This window comes from Pectinophora gossypiella, chromosome 1 (assembly GCF_024362695.1).
Source record: "Pectinophora gossypiella chromosome 1, ilPecGoss1.1, whole genome shotgun sequence".
Taxonomy (NCBI): Eukaryota; Metazoa; Arthropoda; class Insecta; order Lepidoptera; family Gelechiidae; genus Pectinophora; species Pectinophora gossypiella.
Window position 1 is genome coordinate 12,014,382 of NC_065404.1, and position 22,009 is coordinate 12,036,390.

Sequence of the window (22,009 nt, forward strand, 5' to 3'; positions counted from 1 at the left end):
AATAAGTCAGGATTAAAAGAAACAAGGTGAAGTAAAAATCACAGCCTTTATTCATCTCACTCATTATCAATGTCAACCATAAATATGACTGTATATTAACTTATATTAAATTCATAATGATATCGAGCTTTTTTGTACTTTGCTTCGTCACAGTCTCTTATTATATTAATTTCGCACATTTAATTCAATCTAAAAACCTAGTCTATTTAGTAATTTTCACTAGAATTTTTTAGGGCACATTAGTTTGTAGTCGTGTTTGGTCCAAGCGTATTCACTAACGAGGGCCATGAAAGTGTCAAAGTCGCAGAGCACCTTGCCTCCACACCCGTCTATCGGCAGAATCTGAACCGTTGCCGTTGGTCCCACATTTTGCGTATACACAGCCTGTCAAAATAAAATGCATTATAATTACTTATACAGGGTGTTAGTGACATCGTAACGAATACTAAGAGGGATGATTCAGCCATGATTCTGGGTTAATATCAAGTGGAATGTCCTATCGGAAAAGTCAAGAAAATTTTAGTATTTTTTAAAATTATTTTCAGTTCTATTCTTTTGCGACAGAAAATTCCACTTGATTACAACTCAGAATCATGGTCTGATTCATGCCTCAAAGTTTTCGTTACGATGTCACTAAGACCCTGTATTATACTTACTTACTTAAAAAAAAATACCAAACTAAGCGCTACACACTACAAGACATAAGCATCTTCTGTCTCAGTAAAGCATGAGAAGTCCAACCAATATTGACATTAGTTTTATGCTAGAATAAAATTATTTCCTAACGCGTTCTCCTTTAGTCCTAATTCGCCCCCCTTTGCCTTTGGTCGCGTCATTGCTTACCATCTGCTGAGATTAAAACACAAAAATTAACAAAGAAATTTAATCTGCATAACAAAGAATCGTACGATTGTTATTGTTTATCTTCATTGACCTAATAATGTTTATATTGAGTAGAAATTGTTAGTTTTTATCTCAGGTCAGTCCATCGCGTGATGTTGGCCTTAGCACCTAACAAATCTTATCTAGTTGTTAAAATTCCTATCCAGTCAAATATAGCAGTCGCAACATTTCCTAGACTTACCCTTATCACAACTCAATACTTATAAAAAGATTTTTGGTTCCTTCACCTGACTAATATACCTAATTACCGATTGACCCAGGTTCAATATCTGCCTGGATAAAAAAATAAATCAGATCATATTTGTCCGTAGATTGGCTAAATAATGTGGTCTTATAGCAATTATTAAGACACCATACCACACCACCTTGCACACCTTACACCTTGCGATGGTAGTAACTCTGACTACCCAAATCGTGATATAGTCGTGAGCCTATGTCATGTTGTTCTGCAAGTATCAATTGAACCAAATGACAAGTTATGTATATGTTACGCGTGCATACATAACATATCTTTACCGTATTTATCGTCAGTAAGTAACTCGTATAAATACTTTCACCTAATCCTAATTTTATGCCTCAGTAGAATGACGTGAAAAGGCATTCACCTTTCTCTCTATCAGCTTAATTTAAATAAACTATTCAAACACTCAATTTGCCGCTTCAGTAGCTTCCTGGCTATAAGTAAATTGTCCTTTGACTTTCAATTAGATTTATTTTGGTTTGACCACAATCTCACCTGATGACAATACCATGTTCTAAATAACTCAAGCAATCGACACGGGGAAACAACGCTTCGTGTGCTATCAGCTACCGCGGTTTGACATACGCGGCATTAGAAATCCGGGTTCGACCAATAGACGAAGCGTATGTTATCTAGAGGGACTGTCTGTGGCCGTTTGCAGAAGGAACTCATCATCTCACTTGGAGTGCGTGGGTGTTGAAGCACAATGAGCATAAATCCTCAAGTAAACGAGGTGGCTCCGCGAAGCATGCGAACGCCTTAGGACGTTTCTGAGCTAAAAGGTCGAAGAAATTAAATATATAAAAAAAACACACACACATAAAGGTCTATTTACGACTCTAAATGCAGAAAATAGAAACCACTACCGTGCTACTAAGTTATTTGCAAATTGTTTATCTACGTAGACAGCGTACGCTGTGTCTATTGGTCAAAGCCCGCGATATTTCTCGCATCGCGTGTTATTGTGTATAGGATGAGGAAACCCACACACCGGAGAAATATGTTTTCGGAGGTATGTGTCTAACCTATAATAAAGAAGGTTTTCCCTTCGAGTTCGAAAGTCAGATTGGCTGTCGCATCTGTAAAAAGCCGAACCTATAAAATCTTCAGAAAAAAATAGGATAAAGCGAGGGAAAAGATGACATGTGGGTGGTGATATTACCGCTACAACGAACTCCCCGTTCGGCTTCCTCCGCAGTTCCAAGGAAAAGGTGGCCCCGTACGGCGGCTGGTGGGGGACGAACACCCTGGATGCCGCCATTAGGCCTGCCACGTTGTTCTCGTGGGCGGAATACACCCGCATCTTGGGCCCCTCATTACTCCCAGACACAACGCTAGCCATTGCCTTCTGTATCTCGCCCATTAGTACACCTGTCAATCATGTATATTTATTAGGCTGCAAACTGGACGACGCAGGGACCTGTGGCGACTATAAAACGTCATACACACAGAGACGAAAAAGCGAGAGAAATGAACCGGGTATAGCTCTCAATGCGGTTTCGTACAAATTCCCGCGCTCCGGCCTTGGGGTTAGCCTAGTTTGTGCCGCTTTACTGACTGCAGCAGTAGTAACATATTATTTATCAATAGCAGCAAGTGGTGCGCATTTGTTTTATTGGTCGCTGACGCCTTTGAATTGCATGTTTCTTTTATTACACGTCCCACCTTTAAGGGTCTGTTAATTGCAATAAATGCACAGGTTAGTTATACATTAGTTATACAAATCAAAGCCATTACTACCTGATGCCAGCCGTATAGCTTCAGAATTATAGAACTCGGCTGCGTATTCTATTTTCGTTACTTCTTTTATTCTCGGCATCACTTCCGCGGCCCACCGAGGAATTTTCATCCCCACGTTGTCCTAAATTAATAAAGCTAAATATAATAATGTATATAAATTCGTAATTGAATTAATAAATGTGTTTTAAGTACGTACCAAAGCTTTAAAAAGATTGTCCATAAAGAAGACATCTTCTGTCGTTTTGATACGAGATTTTGAATGTTCGCTCAAATAATGCATTAATTCAGTGTAAGGTTTTATCTTCTCTTGCATTTCTGGCAAGTCGTAGACCTGGTCCCTCACCCATAAATACCGAGGACAGTTGTAATAGTAAAGTAGCTGTGAAAAAATATATATTGTCCAATTTATTAAAACGATTAAATAAGACAACTATACCTTCGTATAATTTTACTAATGGACAAATCTTCAACAAGTCTTCAAACTTTGATGTTGAAAACCATGACAAATGAGATGATTTAACACCTGTTCGATAACAAAACTATCAACTTTATGAGTCTTTTATGCAACGTTGCGATAAGAGTCTATCTAAAAACCGCGTAGGCACGCGTTGTTTTAATTTACAGCTTTATGATTCGATTGCCCTAAAATCTCAACAATGATTATTCATTGAAAGCATGTTCATTAACAGTGAATCAATGAAGGGTTCTTCTTATATGCAAGATTTTTTAGTTTGTTTTTGTTTTATCCACCAACCCACATTGAAGCAGCGTGGTGGATGCTCCATATCCCCTCCGGTGGTTGAGGGGAGGCCTGTGCCCAGCAGTAGGACGTATATAGGCTGTTTATGTTATGTTTTATTTGATTATTGAGCAAGCTTCTGCTTTATTGACCCCACTACAATGAGTATTCATTGTTGAGATTTTAGATTGAACCAAAAAAAATAATCGAATCATAATGGAGAGAATCGTTGCGATAGGATAAGATAGTTCAATTTGCTTACATCGTCTTCGTCAAAGGGCAGGGTGTTGTATGGTATAGGCTGCCATGCCAAATGAGGGTGCCATTTTTGGACTTGCTGTGGCGGGTACAAGCCTGCAAGGGCGGCGAGAGCTGTCATCTTGGTACGGGCGTAGTCTGTAGTCCGAACTGTGATCTCTTCTGGCAAATACAAGGAGGAGAGCAACCCGTTGTATCGAGTCCTCAGGTACAGGCCAACGTAGTACGCACGCTCCTTACCTTTCTGAATAAAATTTCAGTGGTTTTAAACAATTTAACGCCAAGTTTGATGATGATGTTTGCTGTTCATTTTTGTGCCCACAACGGCATTTCTTGAAATAAGTAGCCTGCGACGATTTTGTCTTAGACATTACACGCTTATTAAATGGGTATCTCTGACATTAAAGAATTATTATATGGAAATGTTAGCGGCGCATAGGATAGCAGTCAGCAAAGATTTTCATATTGATACGTAGATTCTGATTATTATAAGAACGTTCCATGTTGCTTATCATCACGGGTTTGTCGTAGAAGATGAGTGAGGGAACACGTGTTGTCACGCGATGGACTAATTATAGGCGATGGTTGGTAACCTGTCAATGTACCAGCACCTCAATCTATTTTTGGATGGCAACAACAAAAGAATAGCGAAAAGTAATTTTCTTAAGACTTGTTTCTATGTACAGAATGCGAGTTTGTGTACGATGTGAGTACAACCTGTGCAAATTAACTAGGCGTCACGTCAAAAGGTTTGCGAATAGCGAGGAGATCTACTTAATTCGCAGGAGTTACATGCAATGTTAGTATGATAATATGACTTGCACTTACATTAGTCAAAGCTTTCGGCCCGTATGGGAAGAAAATGTTGGTGTAATCAATTGTCGGGGTGAATGCTAGCTCTTCTTCGTCCGGTGTCCGATCGCCATGCCGGAATATCTGTTAACATATTCGTTGTTTATAAGTTATTATAAAAAGGTCATAAGGAACTGTTGAATTTGGTATGCAATTTTTGAGAAATGTTTGGACATAAACGTCTTTCTTGTTTAATAGGCATCATTGTTTTACCCTCTGATTACCCCAATTGGAAATATAGTCGTGTGGTTGTGTTATCATTTTACCCTATCAGACTACAAGTATGCTGAGAGTCCGGTTATTGAAATTAATACAAAGACAAGCTAATAAAAGTGATAAAAAATAATCTTTGTACCCATCATTCGCTAAAATGATAAAGACCAGATTACGACAAATAAAAACAAACATTAGAGCAGGTATTATCTAATTACACCACGACCTTTACAATAATCTTAATTGCCCTATCTTTGTCAGTCATAAAACTTGTCTACCTGTATTTTTATTTGCATACACGTAGAAAAACACATGAATTTACACACCGTTTTTCTTATTATCATTTAATCAAATGTGATTAGATTTGTGTGTGACACGCGCGGTGACCCGCGGTCCTTATTCAATGAATGATATGCGATTTGTATAGGAAGTCCACAAAGCACGTTTATCGCGCATGACCTCTGCATCAACCACGGAAACTGGTAACAATCCTCGACGTATGAGCTGGTAAATGAAGTATAAAGAAATAGTCGGAACGTACCACAAAAACGCGCTTCAGTTCAGTGTCGTTGATATCGTCGTCTGTCGCGCGCAGGTTTTGGAAGGAGTCCACTGAGTCCGCCAGGGGCCTTATGCCGCTGGCGACGGCGACACAGAGCAAGCTAACAAACATACACACGTGGCCCATGTTTGTATATTCTCGCGACAACAGCCAGCCGCCGTCAGCGCGCGCCCGCGACAGTTTTCGACTGTAACGCGGCGAGCCTTCGCTCCATTTATATACAGATACATAGAATAGCTATTGAAGAAGGCCGGAGCTGTCCTGCCAGTTATCACGCCGTGCAACGACTCATTCACAAATTGGATTAGAAATCGCTGTGCCCATACGTAGACATGTCACCTGCAACAAAATAACGAGTCACAGAAACCTGGTGTACCCATTTCAAATCGTATCAATTATAGTATAAATAATACACATTTTATGCATGGCGTTTCGTAAAAAGTCGATTATATATTAGGTGTAATGAACTGAATAAGAAATACAAGTTTACTTAATCAGAAATTCTGTTATATCTATTGTTCTCCTCCTTCTAACTTAATCAGTTACGCCTGGAAGTAGCAGCTATGAAAGTGAATGCCTTTTGTGTGACCAACGTTATAAACATATGAACTGTCTATTTATTAGACGTATATCTAATAAAGATTACATTGTCACAAACAATATGCAGTAAAGTATTTTACATTTACAGGAATGGCGGATGTCCATTACAACGAGCAGGCGCTTCTCGAACAGCTGATGATATGCACAGAGTTCGTGGACAAGGCCGAGAGATACGAACTACTGGGGCCTCTGTATCGTCTCATCATACCCATCTACGAGCGAAGGAAGGACTACCAAGCTCTCCTTACCTGCTACCAGCACCTCACCAAAGCATACGCTAAAGTGATCGAAGTCACCAACTCTGGGAAACGGCTCCTCGGCAGGTTCTACAGGGTCGCGTTCTACGGCAAAGCGTATTTCGGCGAGGACGAAGAGGGTGTAGAATTCATCTACAAGGAACCGAAGCTGACGTCACTTAGCGAGATATCAGAGAAGCTACAGAACTTCTACGAACAGAAGTTCGGCGCGGGACACGTCAAAATGATTATGGACTCGGCTCCGGTAAGATTAACGACTATTATTTGTTATAGACTTCACTCAATGTAATACATTAGCTACGTTTGTTTCACTATAATGAAATGAATTCCTCATCCACTTCCATTTATAGACTCAAAAATTATACAAACATAGGAAAAGCAACAATATTTTAATAGGCGTACTGATAATACATATTTTACAATGCATACTTTAGTGTAGTCTACATTATTCCACACTATACAACAAAATAAATTTACTTACTTACTTACTTACTTTATAATTAGTCACATCATTAAAGTCCATATAATTGTAATATCACACTTTAACTTCCAAGTCATTTATTTATTTATTTATTTGTACACAATGAAACAGACACAAGAAACATACAAAGAAAACAGATAGTACAGGCAAGCTGCCATATTTCAATAGTCATATTTCATGCTTTAACTTTTTTTACATTAAAAATGTAGGCATACGACTTATACCTTCAAATCTAATATTAACAAACAATTCTTGCTATTTCGGATACTATTTTGTGTCCCGAAACGAACGGTAAGAAAAGTATGTTAATTTTTATTAGAATTTATGCCCAATACAGATCAGACGTAGTAAGGACTGTTAAGAACAACACATTTTTATGTAGTTTCAAGATATTTTTTATCAAGCACTCTTTATTTTTCCCTTAGCAATATTGAAAAACTTTTAATACCATTCTCCACTTGCTATAAATGTTACGTATAAACGAATACTTCACAAAGTAAACAATAATGATTTGATACACGAAATCATGTAAGAGAAATTGTGATTTCACGATTTAACATTACAACTACTTTTACAACTACTTACGCAATATTAAAAAAAAATATTATATTAAAGAAATCGGGGATATAGGCGTGAAGCTATTTTATGTAAAAAAAAAATATATACAGGGTGTTAGTGACACCGTAACGAATACTCAGGGGGATGACTCAGACCACGATTCTGAGTTAATATCAAGTGGAATTTTCCGTCCCAAAATTCATGATTTTTTTTTGTCAATTCTATACTTTTGCGATGGAAAATTTCACTTGATATTAACACAGAATAATGAGCTGAATCATCGCCTTCAGTATTCGTTACGATGTCACTTACACCCCGTACAAGTATTTACAGTAGTCATACAAGTAGGTATGGGTGTTAGTGACACCGTAACGAATGAATGTATATATTTTTTTACTTGATATCAAGTGGAATTTCCTGTCGCAACATTCATAAAAAAATTTGTGTTTTTCAAAATTATTTTCCATACTTTTGCAGAAAAAATATTATCCCTCAAAGTTTTCGTTACGATGTTACTAACACCCTGTATATTTTCAAATACAAGTTCCTGCCGGATATTTCCTAAAAGACAAAAGATGTAGGGTATTTTTGCGGCGACACTGATCATAATTGTCTTCCGGTGTTCTGAAACTCAACCATTGTTGTGAATCATTATCTACCTTAAGTGCCTTTTCGTACTGCGAATGTTAAAATCATTACCAAGATGGCTGTAAGTCATTCATACTGATGGTTTCCTTTTCAACCTAAGATATACTGTGTATTGTCGAAATGATGCCCACTTTAACAAGCCTATGATAGGACAGGTTCACTAATAATTATAATCAGCCGGGCGTAAAACTAGTGAAACAATAATTAAAAAAAAAATATTAGGTATATTGAGATGTTCTTGTTCTAATTTTAAGCGCTGAAAACAGGAAGCGTTTATACTTACTTACCGTTACTTATGGATGTTTTTTTTTCAACGGCAAATTCCTACGGACACTTAGGTGTCGGCGGGCATTTCATCCCTATGTTGTGGATATACCACCAATCCGCACTAAACGTTTTGCCTCTTCCTTTTTGATGCAAACAGCGAAGGATTAATTAATAATTATATTAATTATATTATAAAAAAATATAATAATTAATTATATTAATTTTAAAAAATCCCACATATGCATCGAGCACTCTAAATCGATCCAGCGGGAGCCCTAACGATGTTACAGTGTAACCCTTTTTGTGTCACCAATAGATTGTGATTAGAGAAATATGTAGGTAAATAGTTTTAGTACACAAATGTTTTAAATGTAAATTGTATTAGTTTCAAAGTTTTTTTTTTTGTTTTATTTAAATTTTAGAAATATAGACTCTAGTGAACTGTGAAACTGTTACAACAGATAGGTAAAACAGACAGTTACTATTACATAAAAATACTAGATAAATATTCCTATATGTGCAGGTGAATCGTGACGAACTAGACAGCAAGCTAGCGCACATCCAAGTGACGTGGGTTCGGGCGGCGCCTGAAGGCGTAGCCAGCGTGAGCACCGCCAGCGAGGGGTCCTTCGAGCGCGCTCACAACGTGCGGCGCTTCGTGTTCGAGACGCCCTTCACTAGGGATGGGGCAGCAAGAGGCCCCGTGCACCATCAGCGGCTCAGACTTACGCATCTCACTGGTAAGCATGTCCTAAAGAATTTCTTTCTTTCAGCGTTAACAACGTAAGAGTAAATACGAGCGCGTTTATAACTCGCGGCGATGTGTGCTTGAGACACACCCCGGACACTTCATACAAACTATCCCATTTTACACAAACACCACACATTGACGTTATTGTACACGCGCATCTGTGTGTGTGACGTCTTGAGGCCATACGACTCAAGTCTAAACTATGTCCGAGGTGGGGTGAGGTAAACCTAGATCAGACGCTGGTGGGGAGCGGAGAGTTGCCGTTCTATACGTAGTATTGAGGAGCTCTGTGGCGCAGCGGTTAACGCGCTCGGTCTGCGATTGTTGAAGTAAAGCAACTTTCGTAAAGGCCGGTCATAGGATGGGTGACCATAAAAAAAAGTTTTCATCTCGAGCTCCTCCGTGCTTCGGAAGGCACGTTAAGCCGTTGGTCACGGCTGCATTAGCAGTCGTTAATAACCATCAATCCGCACTGGGCCCGCGTGATGGTTTAAGGCCCTATCTCCCTATCCATAGGAAAGGCCCGTGCCCCAGCAGTGGGGACGTTAATGGGCTGATGATGATGATGATAACGTAGTATTATTCCTTATTCTATGCCTGAGATTCTATTCTCAAGAGACGGAGCTAAGTGCGAGCCCGTGCACTGTCAGCGGCTAAGACTTACTACTACTCACATGAAAGTTCATTTCTCACTCATCTCACATGAAAGTTGATCTGTCGTTAACGGAGACAGAAGGGAAGTACTAGGATATTTTGACGGAAATTAAATGAAGACGTTCAGTTGAAGTTCATTTCCGTTAAAATGTCCTAGAACTTCCCTTCTATCCGCGTTAACAACAGGGGGGTTAAAATGGCCATCATCATCATCATCACCAGCCCATCAACGTCCCCACTGCTGGGGCACGGGCCTTCCCTATGGATGGATAGGGAGATCGGGCCTTAAACCACCACGCGGGCCCAGTGCGGATTAATGGTTATTAACGACTGCTAATGCAGCCGGGACCGACGGCTTAACGTGCCTTCCGAAGCACGGAGGAGCTCGAGATGAAAACTTTTTTTTTGTGGTCACCCATCCTATGACCGGCCTTTGCGAAAGTTGCTTAACTTCAACAATCGCAGACCGAGCGCGTTTACCGCTACGCCACCGAGCTCCTCCTTAAAATGGCCACATCAAAGCAATTCATCTAAGAAAGCAATATTGCAATTTGACATTTTTTTGCATTACGCACTTATTTATTTATTTATTTATGGATCACTTACAGCTGTGCACATTATAACACTTACTTTTATATGCGCAAATGTCATAGCAATATTGCTTTTTTAGATGAATTGCTTTGATGTGGCTATTTTAGCCCCCCAGATCCTTCCTTCGAACACGCTCAAAACGTGCTGTGATTCGTGCTCAGGCCCGTTCAATATCAGCGGCTGAGACTTACGCATCTCATTGATAAAGTTCAGTATAACAAAATTTCATGTTAACCATGGTATAAGAATTCCAGGTATGCTCAATCCTATGACATGCCGCCATTGCTAGCCCTTTGATGACGTTAGTGTTACCACTATGTTACCATTAAATTGGTATCTCCAACATGCCAAGGACGTAAATTTTATTAATGAAAATTAAGAGTGAATTACTGAATATATTTAATTACTATTAATTGTCACGTATATAAAAATCATTAAAACTGTAAGTAAATCTTTTACTAAAAGTTCAATAACTTGCGAAGTAAATATAAAATCATTGGTCGGGGTAATTTATTTTTTACAAAATGGCAACGCTTGGTGGGACGACGTCAGCTGGGCTAACCTTCAAATGTTAGCTGTCACTTTTGAGCAAACCTAGATTTTTTTGGGTGAATATCAAAATGTGTCAAGTTTGGTGGCGACTGTCATATAATTTTTTCGTGAAAAATTGGGGAAATTGGGAATTGAAAAATTACTTTTTCATGTCGGAACCCAGGGTCCTTTTGGATATTTTTCATATCGGAACCCAATTTTTCGCGAAAAAATAATATGAAATTTCACCACCGAACTTGAAATTTTGAGATTCACCCTTTTATACACCATGATGTTAATTACCTACAAGAGATCCATCAAGCGTGTCCACAACTTAAGCCTTAAAGGTAATCTTAGCAAAGTTCATCTCGATCTAGTCTAGACATGAAAACCATACAAACAGAGACACTACACTAATTACTATCGAGTATTTATTGATTACGGATCCGATGCAACCGCAGACGTCACTATACCAAGATTACCAAGACGTAAAAAAAACAGATAAGTTGAAAAAAAAAACAAATTTATCCAACTTAACCTGTTTCTGATCATCATTGGAATTTACAATAAGTTATTTTTTTTATGGCCAACTTACCTCGTAACATAGTAACATAGAATATCTAATAATTAATAGTATAGAAATTAATTATTCATCATCTCTTGGTCATTCAATTATTCTTAATTATTATAATAATATACTCAGGATTTATGCCCGGTTAATAACAATGACATGTAACTTAAATATAGCTGGCAAGGAGTGGGTGTGTATACTATACACCTCTAACCTAACCTACCGTGAATATAGTCGTGTATAATATTTATATCGATAATAACCGATATATTTCTCAACAGCGGAAACCTGGTTCCCATACGTAAAGCGTCGGGCGCCTGTCATCGAAACTCAGGTGGAAGAGAAGAGTCCTATTGAGGTGGCCGTCTCCGAGATGGAGGGACAAGTCGCCGAACTGACCGAGATAGTCAACGCTAAAGCGCCTGATCTTAAGAAATTGCAACTCAGGTACGCCATTACAAAACTTAGGTAACTTAACTCTACGCAAATACCGACTTTTTTGACGTGATGTGATGTATATTTGCCGCAAATGGCATTAACTACTTAGCCAGCGAAATTAGCTATTGTTAGCTAGATAAATTAAAATGCTCGCCTAAGATGATCGAAAATCAACATCATTTTTCGTTTTGAATTATTTACGAGTTTTAATGTATTACGTAAGAATGAGTGCGACAGAGTAAGATAACTGTTTTTCACCTTATGTAACGTTTAATCACGTATCGACGCGTTAACAGTTTATTAGGAATGAGTACGACGTTTGGTCACGTGTATTGGTGACGTCACAGTTTTATATTCTCGAATAAGAACGTCGTATCGATTCGTTTTGACGTTTTGAAAATAGCATCTCGTTTGAATAGGTTGTTATCTAGCCCTTATCTTCTTTAATGTGGTGGACATTTATAAAGCTGATTGGCACTGACGGACTTTTCATGCGACGTTCCCCATAATAACTACAAGATGGCGAGTTAATAATAATAACTACAGAGTTGCCTTCGTTTAACCTTCTAATTTTATGGTAAACATACATATGTATCTTTTATCTTTGTTTTTGGGTGTAAATGATGTTGTTATTACTATTACACTCAAGCACCACACGTCTTCCACCCATTATTATTCTAATCAAAATAAAGAGAAGCAATATAGGTAGCAACATAATTCTATACATATCTGATCCAAGTATCAAGCAACATTTATTTTTCTATATGCCTCTGTCGTTACACAATATTTTTGAATAATTATCAACCATAGTAATAAGAAAATAGGTAATATCTGTACAACGCCATCTATATTGTTTGAGGAACGTAGCCTGGAAAGGTCCTCCTTGATAAACAAACAAAAGCTCACGACTATATCCCAAATGGGGTACTCAGAGGTACATCCATCACAAGACGAACCCACAGCCACACCACACCGAGTTTTGTGTTAGTCCAACGTGATAGATGGTGATCCGTATCGCCGCCTATAAAGGTCGCACACGTTACACGAGACACAAATGGTTGACACGATATGTATAAAAGAAACAACATTATTTTTTACAATACCAAATTACAAATATATTTATTACAATACCAATTTTAAATAACATTATAACAAAATCAACACTTACATTAATATTTCAGTTTATTTTTACCCAAAACCTAGTGCAAGATGTAGTTGACTCCTAGGCAAAGCAAATAGGCCGCTGCCGGCCATAACTGCCACTAATAAAACTTCGTATTCGCGCCTAAACGAGATACCTGTCACTTACGGCAGATGGCACCACTGTTTTCCGTTTTCTTCTTTTTAAAATAATGATTTGATACGTCCCCAGTGTTACCATTTGCCGTGGGCGACAACATATGTGTCATTCATCTTAGGACTCAAATAAAAAATGGTTAGCAAGTTGTCTTCTTTTCCAATGAATAGTGGCCACCCTATTAAAGATAGATTACTGGTATGATTGTATGTGTATACTGATAGATGCCTGCGGCAAATCTACAATAAATATTATTAAAAAAAAAAATAAAGAAATATTGTTCTTATTGCGTATTAACTTGACCTTAAATGCCTTTGCCTTTTTGATGCTATTTGGAATCCAGTAATAAAATTACGAGCTTAAGACGGCTTTATAGTCTTATATTGTAAAATACTTAGACGGATCTCCAGTATTTTGCTTAAACCTGTTTTATGGACTTAGTTTGATCAGCTTAATGTTTTCTTGGTGCTTTTTTTATTTGGATTACGCTCGTAATCAACTACAATCTCATCTGGTTAATGATGCCGCGGCCTAAAGTCCCATCGGTTTCTCTTGGCTTATTAAACAGTTGTAAAATTATATAGGAAATAAGCAAAAAACAAGAAGAAAGCAATGTTTCTTCCTGGGCGAGGTACTGCGTTATAGGCCCAGTATATGCGCAGTACAACTGCCCGGACCTCTCTCCTATTTACACGGGTTTCGCCTTAGACCGAACACCTTTCCATTTTTAAAAAACTGACATTGTTATTTGCATATGCATTTTCAGATTACAAGGCAGTGTATGCGTGCAGGTGAACGCCGGGCCTTTAGCGTACGCCAACGCTTTCCTGGATCCCACACTAGCACAGATGTACCCTGAAGAGATGGTCGACAAACTCAAAGCCATATTTAAGTAAGTTACTTTTTTTTTGTTTTTATAGCACTCATAGTGTAGACTATGCAGATCGATATAGTGCGCATGGACAAGATGAGGACCCGGTTATGTAATAGTTAGGCGTATCTCACACTGCCCCTCATGATCCAGCGTAGCGCGTGGATGCGTGTTCCTCCGTTGCTTGTAAGTATCTCCATTTGTATAGAAAACACGCACGGTTTTCTATACCGCATCATGCGGGGCAGTGTGAGAATCGCCTTAACACGCTCGCCTGGCCAAGACCTGCGGCTTCAAGTCCCATCCGAGTCAGACATTTTGGATTTAATTTTCTCTTTGTTAAGTAAGTTATTTATGAACGTATTTAATTCACGATGGAGATCCAAAGGGGGTGAGGTAAATCTAGCTTGGCGCCCGATACGAATTGGTGCGGCGGAGTTACTGTTCTATAGATACATAGTATTATTCTTCCTTCTATAACCGGAAAGCAATGGATGAGACTTGAACAGGGCCGGAAAGGATGGCGTGAAAGAGAGGAGGCATATACTCGGCAGTGGGTGGATACAGGTTGAGTAGATAGTAGAGTAGATAGATGACCGTAACTTTGTTCTAATATTTAAACATTTTCTTCTTCTTTCTGACTCACATTTAAAAATAACAAATGCATTTTTTTTTTTTTCAAATATACTTTGAATTATATTTACAGAGAGTTCCTGACTATTTGCCACTCAGCGCTTCAGCTGAACGCGAAACTGATCAGTTCCGACCAGGTTTCCTATCACGAGGCATTGGAGACCAACTACTACAAGCTGAGTGATTCACTCGCCGGCATATTGGGGCAGCCGTTGCAAGATATACTGGTCAACGGGAGTCTTAGTACCACCGTCACCGGTGTCGAACTAGAATCCAGCAACGCTTGAACTATGGGCAACGAAACGGTTTAAAACTGGTGTGATGTAATGACATCATAGCTAGTGATCGGATATTCTGGCGCTTATATACCTGAAGTTTTCCAGTTGACTAATGTGCATAGCTGTATTGAAAGAATCCCTCGAAACGGATTGATAAGAAACTCTAACGTTTTGTTCGATCCGGGAGTTTCATCATCAAAATTATTCCGCTTCCATGCTTTCATAGCATTTCGTGGGATTTTATAAAGTTTAGGTAATATCTGATCACTGAACTTGACGTAAGAAAGATTGTCCGCCATATTATAATACACTTTGGAAACGTCGCTTTAATCTGGTCAGTAGGGCTTGCGCAACATGATAAAATTTTGTCGCAGTAATTTTATCCATTCTGACGATATAATCATGTCGTTTTGTCGATTAGTGCTAATATGTGAACCCAAATAAGTCATATCGTTGTGTTAAAATGCGAACAAAATCACGTGGTATGCATGTTACGGAAAAAAAACTTATCAATTTCGACAAAATTTATTGAATCGATCGACAATTTCATGACGTTATGCATGTTAGCCCTGCAGGATTATAAGCTTTCTATCTTAGAACGTTATAAGCGCATACAATAGTAAGAAAGTATGCCAATTTACCAATTAGTCCAATATGTTCTCTAAATTAATCTGTTAAAGATTACTCTTCTATCAAATGATCTTTAAACGGTATCAGTACTACGGGTTTATTTTCTTACAAAGACTGTTCAAGTACTTCGTCAATGTGAAATTGATTAACCAACACATTCACTCATTTCTTTACTAATAAATTGTAACTTATTCACATTAGGGATAAGACGAAAGCCATTTAAGGCATTTCAAATCGGATTTTATCACAAAAGTATTTCAAATAGTCAATTACTGGTTCCATCCTCCTTCACTTACCTTTGATACCTATTGGAATTTTGATGAGTGCCATGAGTACCGCCAAATATGGCGTTAGGTGAACGGAACAACAATGTAGCACAAAATTACATTATTAGTACGATTTAGGTAAGATTTTATACCTCCATAAACGAACCTAAGAACCATTTATAAATATTAAGCGGTTTCTTGTCCCAGTCTGAGGGCGTGTCCCATTTTTCATACATTCATTCATACATAAATAAGTTTTTTGTACTTTCCTACTATTTTCTGATTGTTGAAATACTACTACTGTTCATTCATTTATTTACGTAATTATTTAAGTTTGTTGTCATTCATAATTATTACAAAGAAAAAAGGGATGGTAATATCTTTTGTTTTACAATAGAAAATTGGGACCTGATACTTATTTTTATTGCGCTTTTCACAAATCTAAATATGTTTTTCAACATGCATAACTTGCATAATGAAAATAGGTAGTTTATGGTAAATAAAATACTTGTATTAGTTTGTATGAACAAATTTTAAGAATATATTATTGTCTGTTTTATTTATTTGTTGATTGTCGAGTTAAGCCTTACTTTACAAATCTATCACAAACTTAAAACTAATTAATATGAGTTAAGTGTTTCATTCATTCATTCCATGATTATTTATTGGTGTTTCTTTTTATATTATCATAATTTCTTTTGTCAGTAAAGATATTTTGTTTTTAACTATTTGCTTTGTAAAATAAGTACATTCACAAACGTAATAGATTTGATGTTATGTATTTTTCATTTTCTTTATTCATCCCTATTGTGTATTAAGTAGGTACTTAAATGACAAGATGTTTTTTTTTATGGATTGGAGTAAATAAAGATTTGTTTACAATTGTGAGAATATAGTAATGCCATTTAAAACATGCTTATTAATAGTGATACATCCTTGTAGTCGTTACAGTATATCTATATACTTACCTACCTACCTATTGTTAAAATATGTGCACGAAATATTAAGCGAGAATTTTGTATCGTCTACTCGATTGTAATCTGAATTTCACTGTTTTATTACATTTTGTAAAAAATACTATGCTTTTTATTTGTTAACCTTGTCTCAACATACAGTACAATATACTTACCTCAATTTTTAACGAAGAAATCTGTTGGCGAGACAACAACAAAAGGATCAAGCAATATTACACCAAGCTTTTGAACGATTCTTCCACATAAATTTATTTTGTAAAAAATACTATGCTTTTTATTTGTTAACCTTGTCTCAACATACAGTACAATATACTTACCTCAATTTTTAACGAAGAAATCTGTTGGCGAGACAACAACAAAAGGATCAAGCAATATTACACCAAGCTTTTGAACGATTCTTCCACATAAATTTAATATTCAAGTACCCTACAATACAATAAAAACAAATTTGTAATATGTGACAACTAAATTAGAGAAAGTCTATAGTAAACGGAAGCCTGTAAGCAAAATTAAACCTTATACCTACCGTATGAAGCGTTATATACCGTACCTACATAATTCATTACATCATGTCCTCCAGGGCACCTCATCATCCCATAAATTCACGCGGAAAAAATAATTAAAGCAATGATTATTTATTATAATGAATGACGCGTGCAAGACACATTATTTTCTAAATACCTAAGCATGTTACTACCCCATTTTTGTAATAAGGCTTAATATAGCAACACTTATACCTTTACGTCAATTGTTTTTAATTGCGTGTGGTGGGTGCGGTTAATTTGTGTTTTGTTACAAGGTCTTTGACTGCACTGTATGATCTAAATACGTCAGTCTGTATGTAGTTTTCTCTTTCCCTCGCACATGAGTCTTCGTATACAATAACAGAGATAACAAAACAAATTACGAAATGAATGAATTCGTTCTTTGCAGATCCGGATGTTTGATTTTGTGAACATAACCTTGCAATTTACATTGAATGAAAGAAAAAGTCGACGAACGAAACGAACCTCCGGTGGCTTTTTTCGGCGGGAAACGGGAACGGGACAGTTGCTTTCTTCATTGAGTAATCTAAATAATTAATACGAAGTGGTGTTTTGTGGTTAATGATCGCATTAAGTTAGTCGGAAGACATTCGCGAGTGTTATTATATTGGAGTATTCAATAAACAAAGTGTATCTGCCTATTTTCGCTTCGTGCCGGGAAGCCGCTTCATAACTCAAAAGTTTATGCGGACTTTTGAGTTAATTCGTTTGGGGTTCGGAGTAGGAGTCTACTCCGAGGGTGGGGGCTTAGGTTTCATCATCATCACCTTTCATCATTTCATTAATCATCAAGAAAAAAAATACGTCAGACATGGCTGTATGGGCATAGTTCCCTTTGCCTTACCCTTCGGGGAAAACCAAAACAAAAAAAAAAAAAAAAAAGAAACGAACCTCTCTTGTAAATCTACTTTACGCGTCTTAAATAAAATAATAATAATAAAAGTGTCCTTTATCGCTATTATTTATAACGTGAAATTTACTACCGTTAACAATAACATTTCGCCAAGGACATGGAAGACGAGTTAGAGGACAGAGTGCTGTACCAGACTTATCTTTCTTTTATGAAAATTGTGAGTCGTTTCTCAAGCAGTGTTCCCTTTGATACTCCCGTGAGCTATTTATGGAAAATGGTGCGTCTTTATTTACTACGATCAGAAGTTCTAGTGTTCACTCTAGGAGTTATTATATTCTTTATGTATCTACAAACGATCGAATTATGGAGTCGCACCTTGCTAAGCCGATTGTCCCAAGCTATGAGTCCCATAAGCGCCGTACAACGTATGAAGTTCATGGAAGGCTCTGAAGCAGACAAACAGAGCTGGGAGCTAAAAGGTGAGGCAAGTGCAGCTTACGCAATCAAAGGCCGAAGGATGCACATGGAGGACAGATTTATCATCAATGAGAACATCAACAACACGGGCATATCTTTATTTGCCATATTCGATGGGCACGGCGGCGAGTTTGCCGCCAACTACGCAAAGGACCACTTGATTCAAAATCTATTTAATAAAATAGTAGAATTAAATGCATTTAAGGATGGCAAATTAATCGCCACTCCCAAAGAGACAGCTGATGAATCGAAAAAAGATGAGGGTAAAGAGAAGGATGCTGCTGTTGAAAGAAAAACTAGTTTTAAGAAGTCTGCAAGTACTGCCGAAGATACCTCAAAGAAAGAAATCACTGATCCTCAACTGTTAGCTCAATTATCAAAGGCAAGGCCCATTACAAGGGAGGTGAGGCCAACAACAACTCCAATTAAAACTGTTGTGGTTCCACTGACAAGTTACATGGACAAAGGAAAGATTAATTATGGGAAGCTGTTGACTGATGAGGTGTTGGCAGCAGACCGACTGCTGGTGGAGGCTGCCAAGCGATCCATGAATGTGGCGGGAACTACGGCTCTCATTGCCATTATGGAGGGAAATCATCTAACTGTCGCCAATGTTGGTGACTCTAGAGGAGTTATGTGTGATTCTCGAGGCAATGCTATCCCTGTCTCTTTCGACCACAAACCTCAGCAGGTATTTATATTACCATATGGCTTTTATCGCTTTGAAAAACATCAATTAGGATACTACTAGATCAGTTATTAAATTCTAATTAACAAGGTCTGTTTCTTGAATGCAAAAACTAATGTGCAATAAAAACATAGTACATAATGGTTTAGGTGTATGTACATTTACACATACCTACTTACATTTTTTTCTGTTTTATATGCAATCAGGTGCAAAACTTTATTCAGATATTCTTTTGTTACAAGTCAAGCAACAAATATCAATACTTTATTTACACCATAAACAAAAAAGTTATAGAACAAAAATATTTGAAAACTATGAAACAAAACAAAAAAAAATAAATAAATATCAGTATATTCCATAATTGTTACAATAATGTTCATATTTGTGCAGGTGCGAGAACAGAAAAGAATTGAAGCAGCTGGGGGATACATTGCATTCAATGGAGTGTGGAGAGTAGCAGGTATCCTGGCAACTTCTCGAGCCATGGGTGACTACCCGCTCAAGGACAAGAGGTTCGTCATCGCTGACCCTGACATCCTCACCTTTAACCTCAATGACCACAAACCCATGTTCGTCATCCTAGCGTCTGATGGCCTTTGGGACTTATTCTCTAATGAGGAAGCCATTAAATTTATCAAAGAACGCTTAGACGAACCAGACTACGGAGCCAAAAGTTTAACACTCCAAGCTTACTACAGAGGCTCTGCAGACAACATAACAGTTATAATAATAAATTTTGTAAACAATCAAATATCTTCTGCGTCTATCTCACAGTAATAATGATATATTTCAATAATCTAAATTGAGAATTTCCTTAAGATCTGTCCATATTTGGTCTAAATATTTTTTTACTAAATTGACTGCCCCATTCATTAGATAATAATAATTGATTTGTGTAGATTTTTTATTCGTCATAATTTAATAATGTTAAAAGTACAAGCAAGTACAGTACAGATGAATTAGATTACATCATATCTTCTTATCAAGTTATTTTTTATCATTTATGGCATGAATGACATTTTATGTCTTACATATTTCATAGTTTACATTTAAATGTAAAGACATTGCATAATAGTATGCATTTGTGTTATGGAACAATTAATAATTTGTATAGTTTTGTTTTTAAACTAACTTCATTGTTGTATTCTAATTAATATTGATATTATTCAGTAGATATAAAATTTAATGTAGTCATGAGCAATAATCATGTACCCACTTTAGAACCCTGTCACACTATCAAATTTGACATTTAATGAGACTTACAGTTTATTTTGTCAAAAAAGTTAATGTGACATGGTTTCAAAGTGTATACATATTAGTACTCAGACAGTACCTATATTACCTAAACACTAAATTAGTAGTTTTGTCCAGTAGAAAATCTACCTGCATAGATAAAAAGAGTCATATTTTTAAATATTATACATATATTCTTACCTATGTATAGTGTCATATTTTTGAAATCGAAAATTTTGAATTTATGGATGGTTGTGATTGTGAACACATAAAATTTCACAAGTAATATTGTGTTAAAAAAATAGTCCTGATTGTATTTTAAGTAGGTTTATCAATCTGCAACTTATTTGTTACCTTGCAGGCTTGTATGTAGATGGAGTGTTGTGTTTTGTTACATATATTTTAGTTCCATTGTTGCATAAGGAAAGTGATAGTTGTCCAAATTGATATGTAGCTAAACATGTGGCTATGTTCAAACTGTAACGGACAGTTTTAATCCATGTATCGTATTTTATCTATGAATAAGAATTACTAAATTGGCGTGTTCATCTTATATTTACCTATTATGCATTTCAAGTGATTTTGCTTGCTTATACTGTGTGTATAGTTGTTTGATAACAGGATTTATAAAATCCCGAAGCAACCATCTGCAAGAAACAGTGCATCACTCAATTTGCTCTTGGTGCTAGTCATGATTTTTTATAAAAACGTTCTTTATAATGTTACACACTTGTGCATAATTAATATTAGTTATTTTATAAGCACATCTATGTATTAAGAAAAAGTATTTTGTATTTTATGTATTGTTTGGTCACACTAGTGGTGTTGATTAGCTCATTATTTGACAAGAAATATTAGAGGGATATTTTAAACTATATATAAACCTGGTTTTAAAATTTCTGTATTTGTTAATTTTTAAGTCACCAAATGGTTAGGCCTATTAGAATATTTCCATCTATATATTCTTTTGTAAACTTCATTGAATTGGGGCCAAATATTATCGACCTTTATATCTGGTCAAGTGGTAAAAAATGTTGTCACAATATTTTTAAATTAAGTGCCAAATTATATTGGTTTTGCCAATAGTCGCCACGTTTAGTTCTACAATAGAAAGTATACTCTTGCCAAGTTTAAACGCGCAGTTATTAGTCAGTTAGACTTAAAAGTGCGTTTGAACGATTGCATTGTTCCTACAATATTGTAATCTTTACTACTATCTATCAACTCAAACTATCTTCTAACAAACTGGAAACTCACATACGAGTTAAACTTATCTAATCATTTGCTGTTTAAACTACCAAAGTATGATATATTATTGTGCGTAAATAATTAAATGGTGATGTGGAAAATATTGTATTATTTTTTACTTGCATATATACGTCGCTGAAGGAAATAAAATTCAAAGACAG

At 36.7% G+C, this 22,009-nt stretch overlaps 3 protein-coding genes across 3 annotated transcripts in view; 2 read left to right on the plus strand and 1 right to left on the minus strand.

The window, feature by feature from the left end:
• Positions 1-16,907, plus strand: part of LOC126370717 (dedicator of cytokinesis protein 9) — a 60,287-nt gene extending 43,380 nt beyond the window's left edge. Inside the window, exons 28-32 of the mRNA XM_050015780.1 lie at positions 6,197-6,609; positions 8,843-9,059; positions 11,699-11,864; positions 13,919-14,044; positions 14,730-16,907. Coding sequence (XP_049871737.1) covers positions 6,197-6,609; positions 8,843-9,059; positions 11,699-11,864; positions 13,919-14,044; positions 14,730-14,943 — 1,136 coding nt within the window. The 3' untranslated portion in view covers positions 14,944-16,907. The remainder of the gene's footprint in view (positions 1-6,196; positions 6,610-8,842; positions 9,060-11,698; positions 11,865-13,918; positions 14,045-14,729) is intronic.
• LOC126373401 (venom acid phosphatase Acph-1-like) lies at positions 33-5,777 on the minus strand. Its single transcript, XM_050019595.1, has 7 exons — positions 5,488-5,777; positions 4,710-4,817; positions 3,886-4,125; positions 3,081-3,263; positions 2,885-3,005; positions 2,307-2,515; positions 33-384 (listed from the first exon to the last, which is right to left on the minus strand). Exons 1-7 carry the CDS (start codon positions 5,632-5,634, stop codon positions 220-222), a joined length of 1,173 nt encoding a protein of 390 aa, XP_049875552.1. The 5' UTR covers positions 5,635-5,777; the 3' UTR covers positions 33-219.
• Positions 16,908-17,696: 789 nt separating the features above from the next.
• LOC126368836 (uncharacterized) lies at positions 17,697-21,951 on the plus strand. The gene is made up of 3 exons (XM_050013001.1): positions 17,697-17,814; positions 18,241-19,370; positions 19,758-21,951. The coding sequence occupies exons 2-3, from the start codon at positions 18,360-18,362 to the stop codon at positions 20,142-20,144; spliced, it is 1,398 nt and encodes a 465-aa protein (XP_049868958.1). The 5' UTR covers positions 17,697-17,814; positions 18,241-18,359; the 3' UTR covers positions 20,145-21,951.
• The last annotated feature ends 58 nt before the right edge of the window (positions 21,952-22,009 follow it).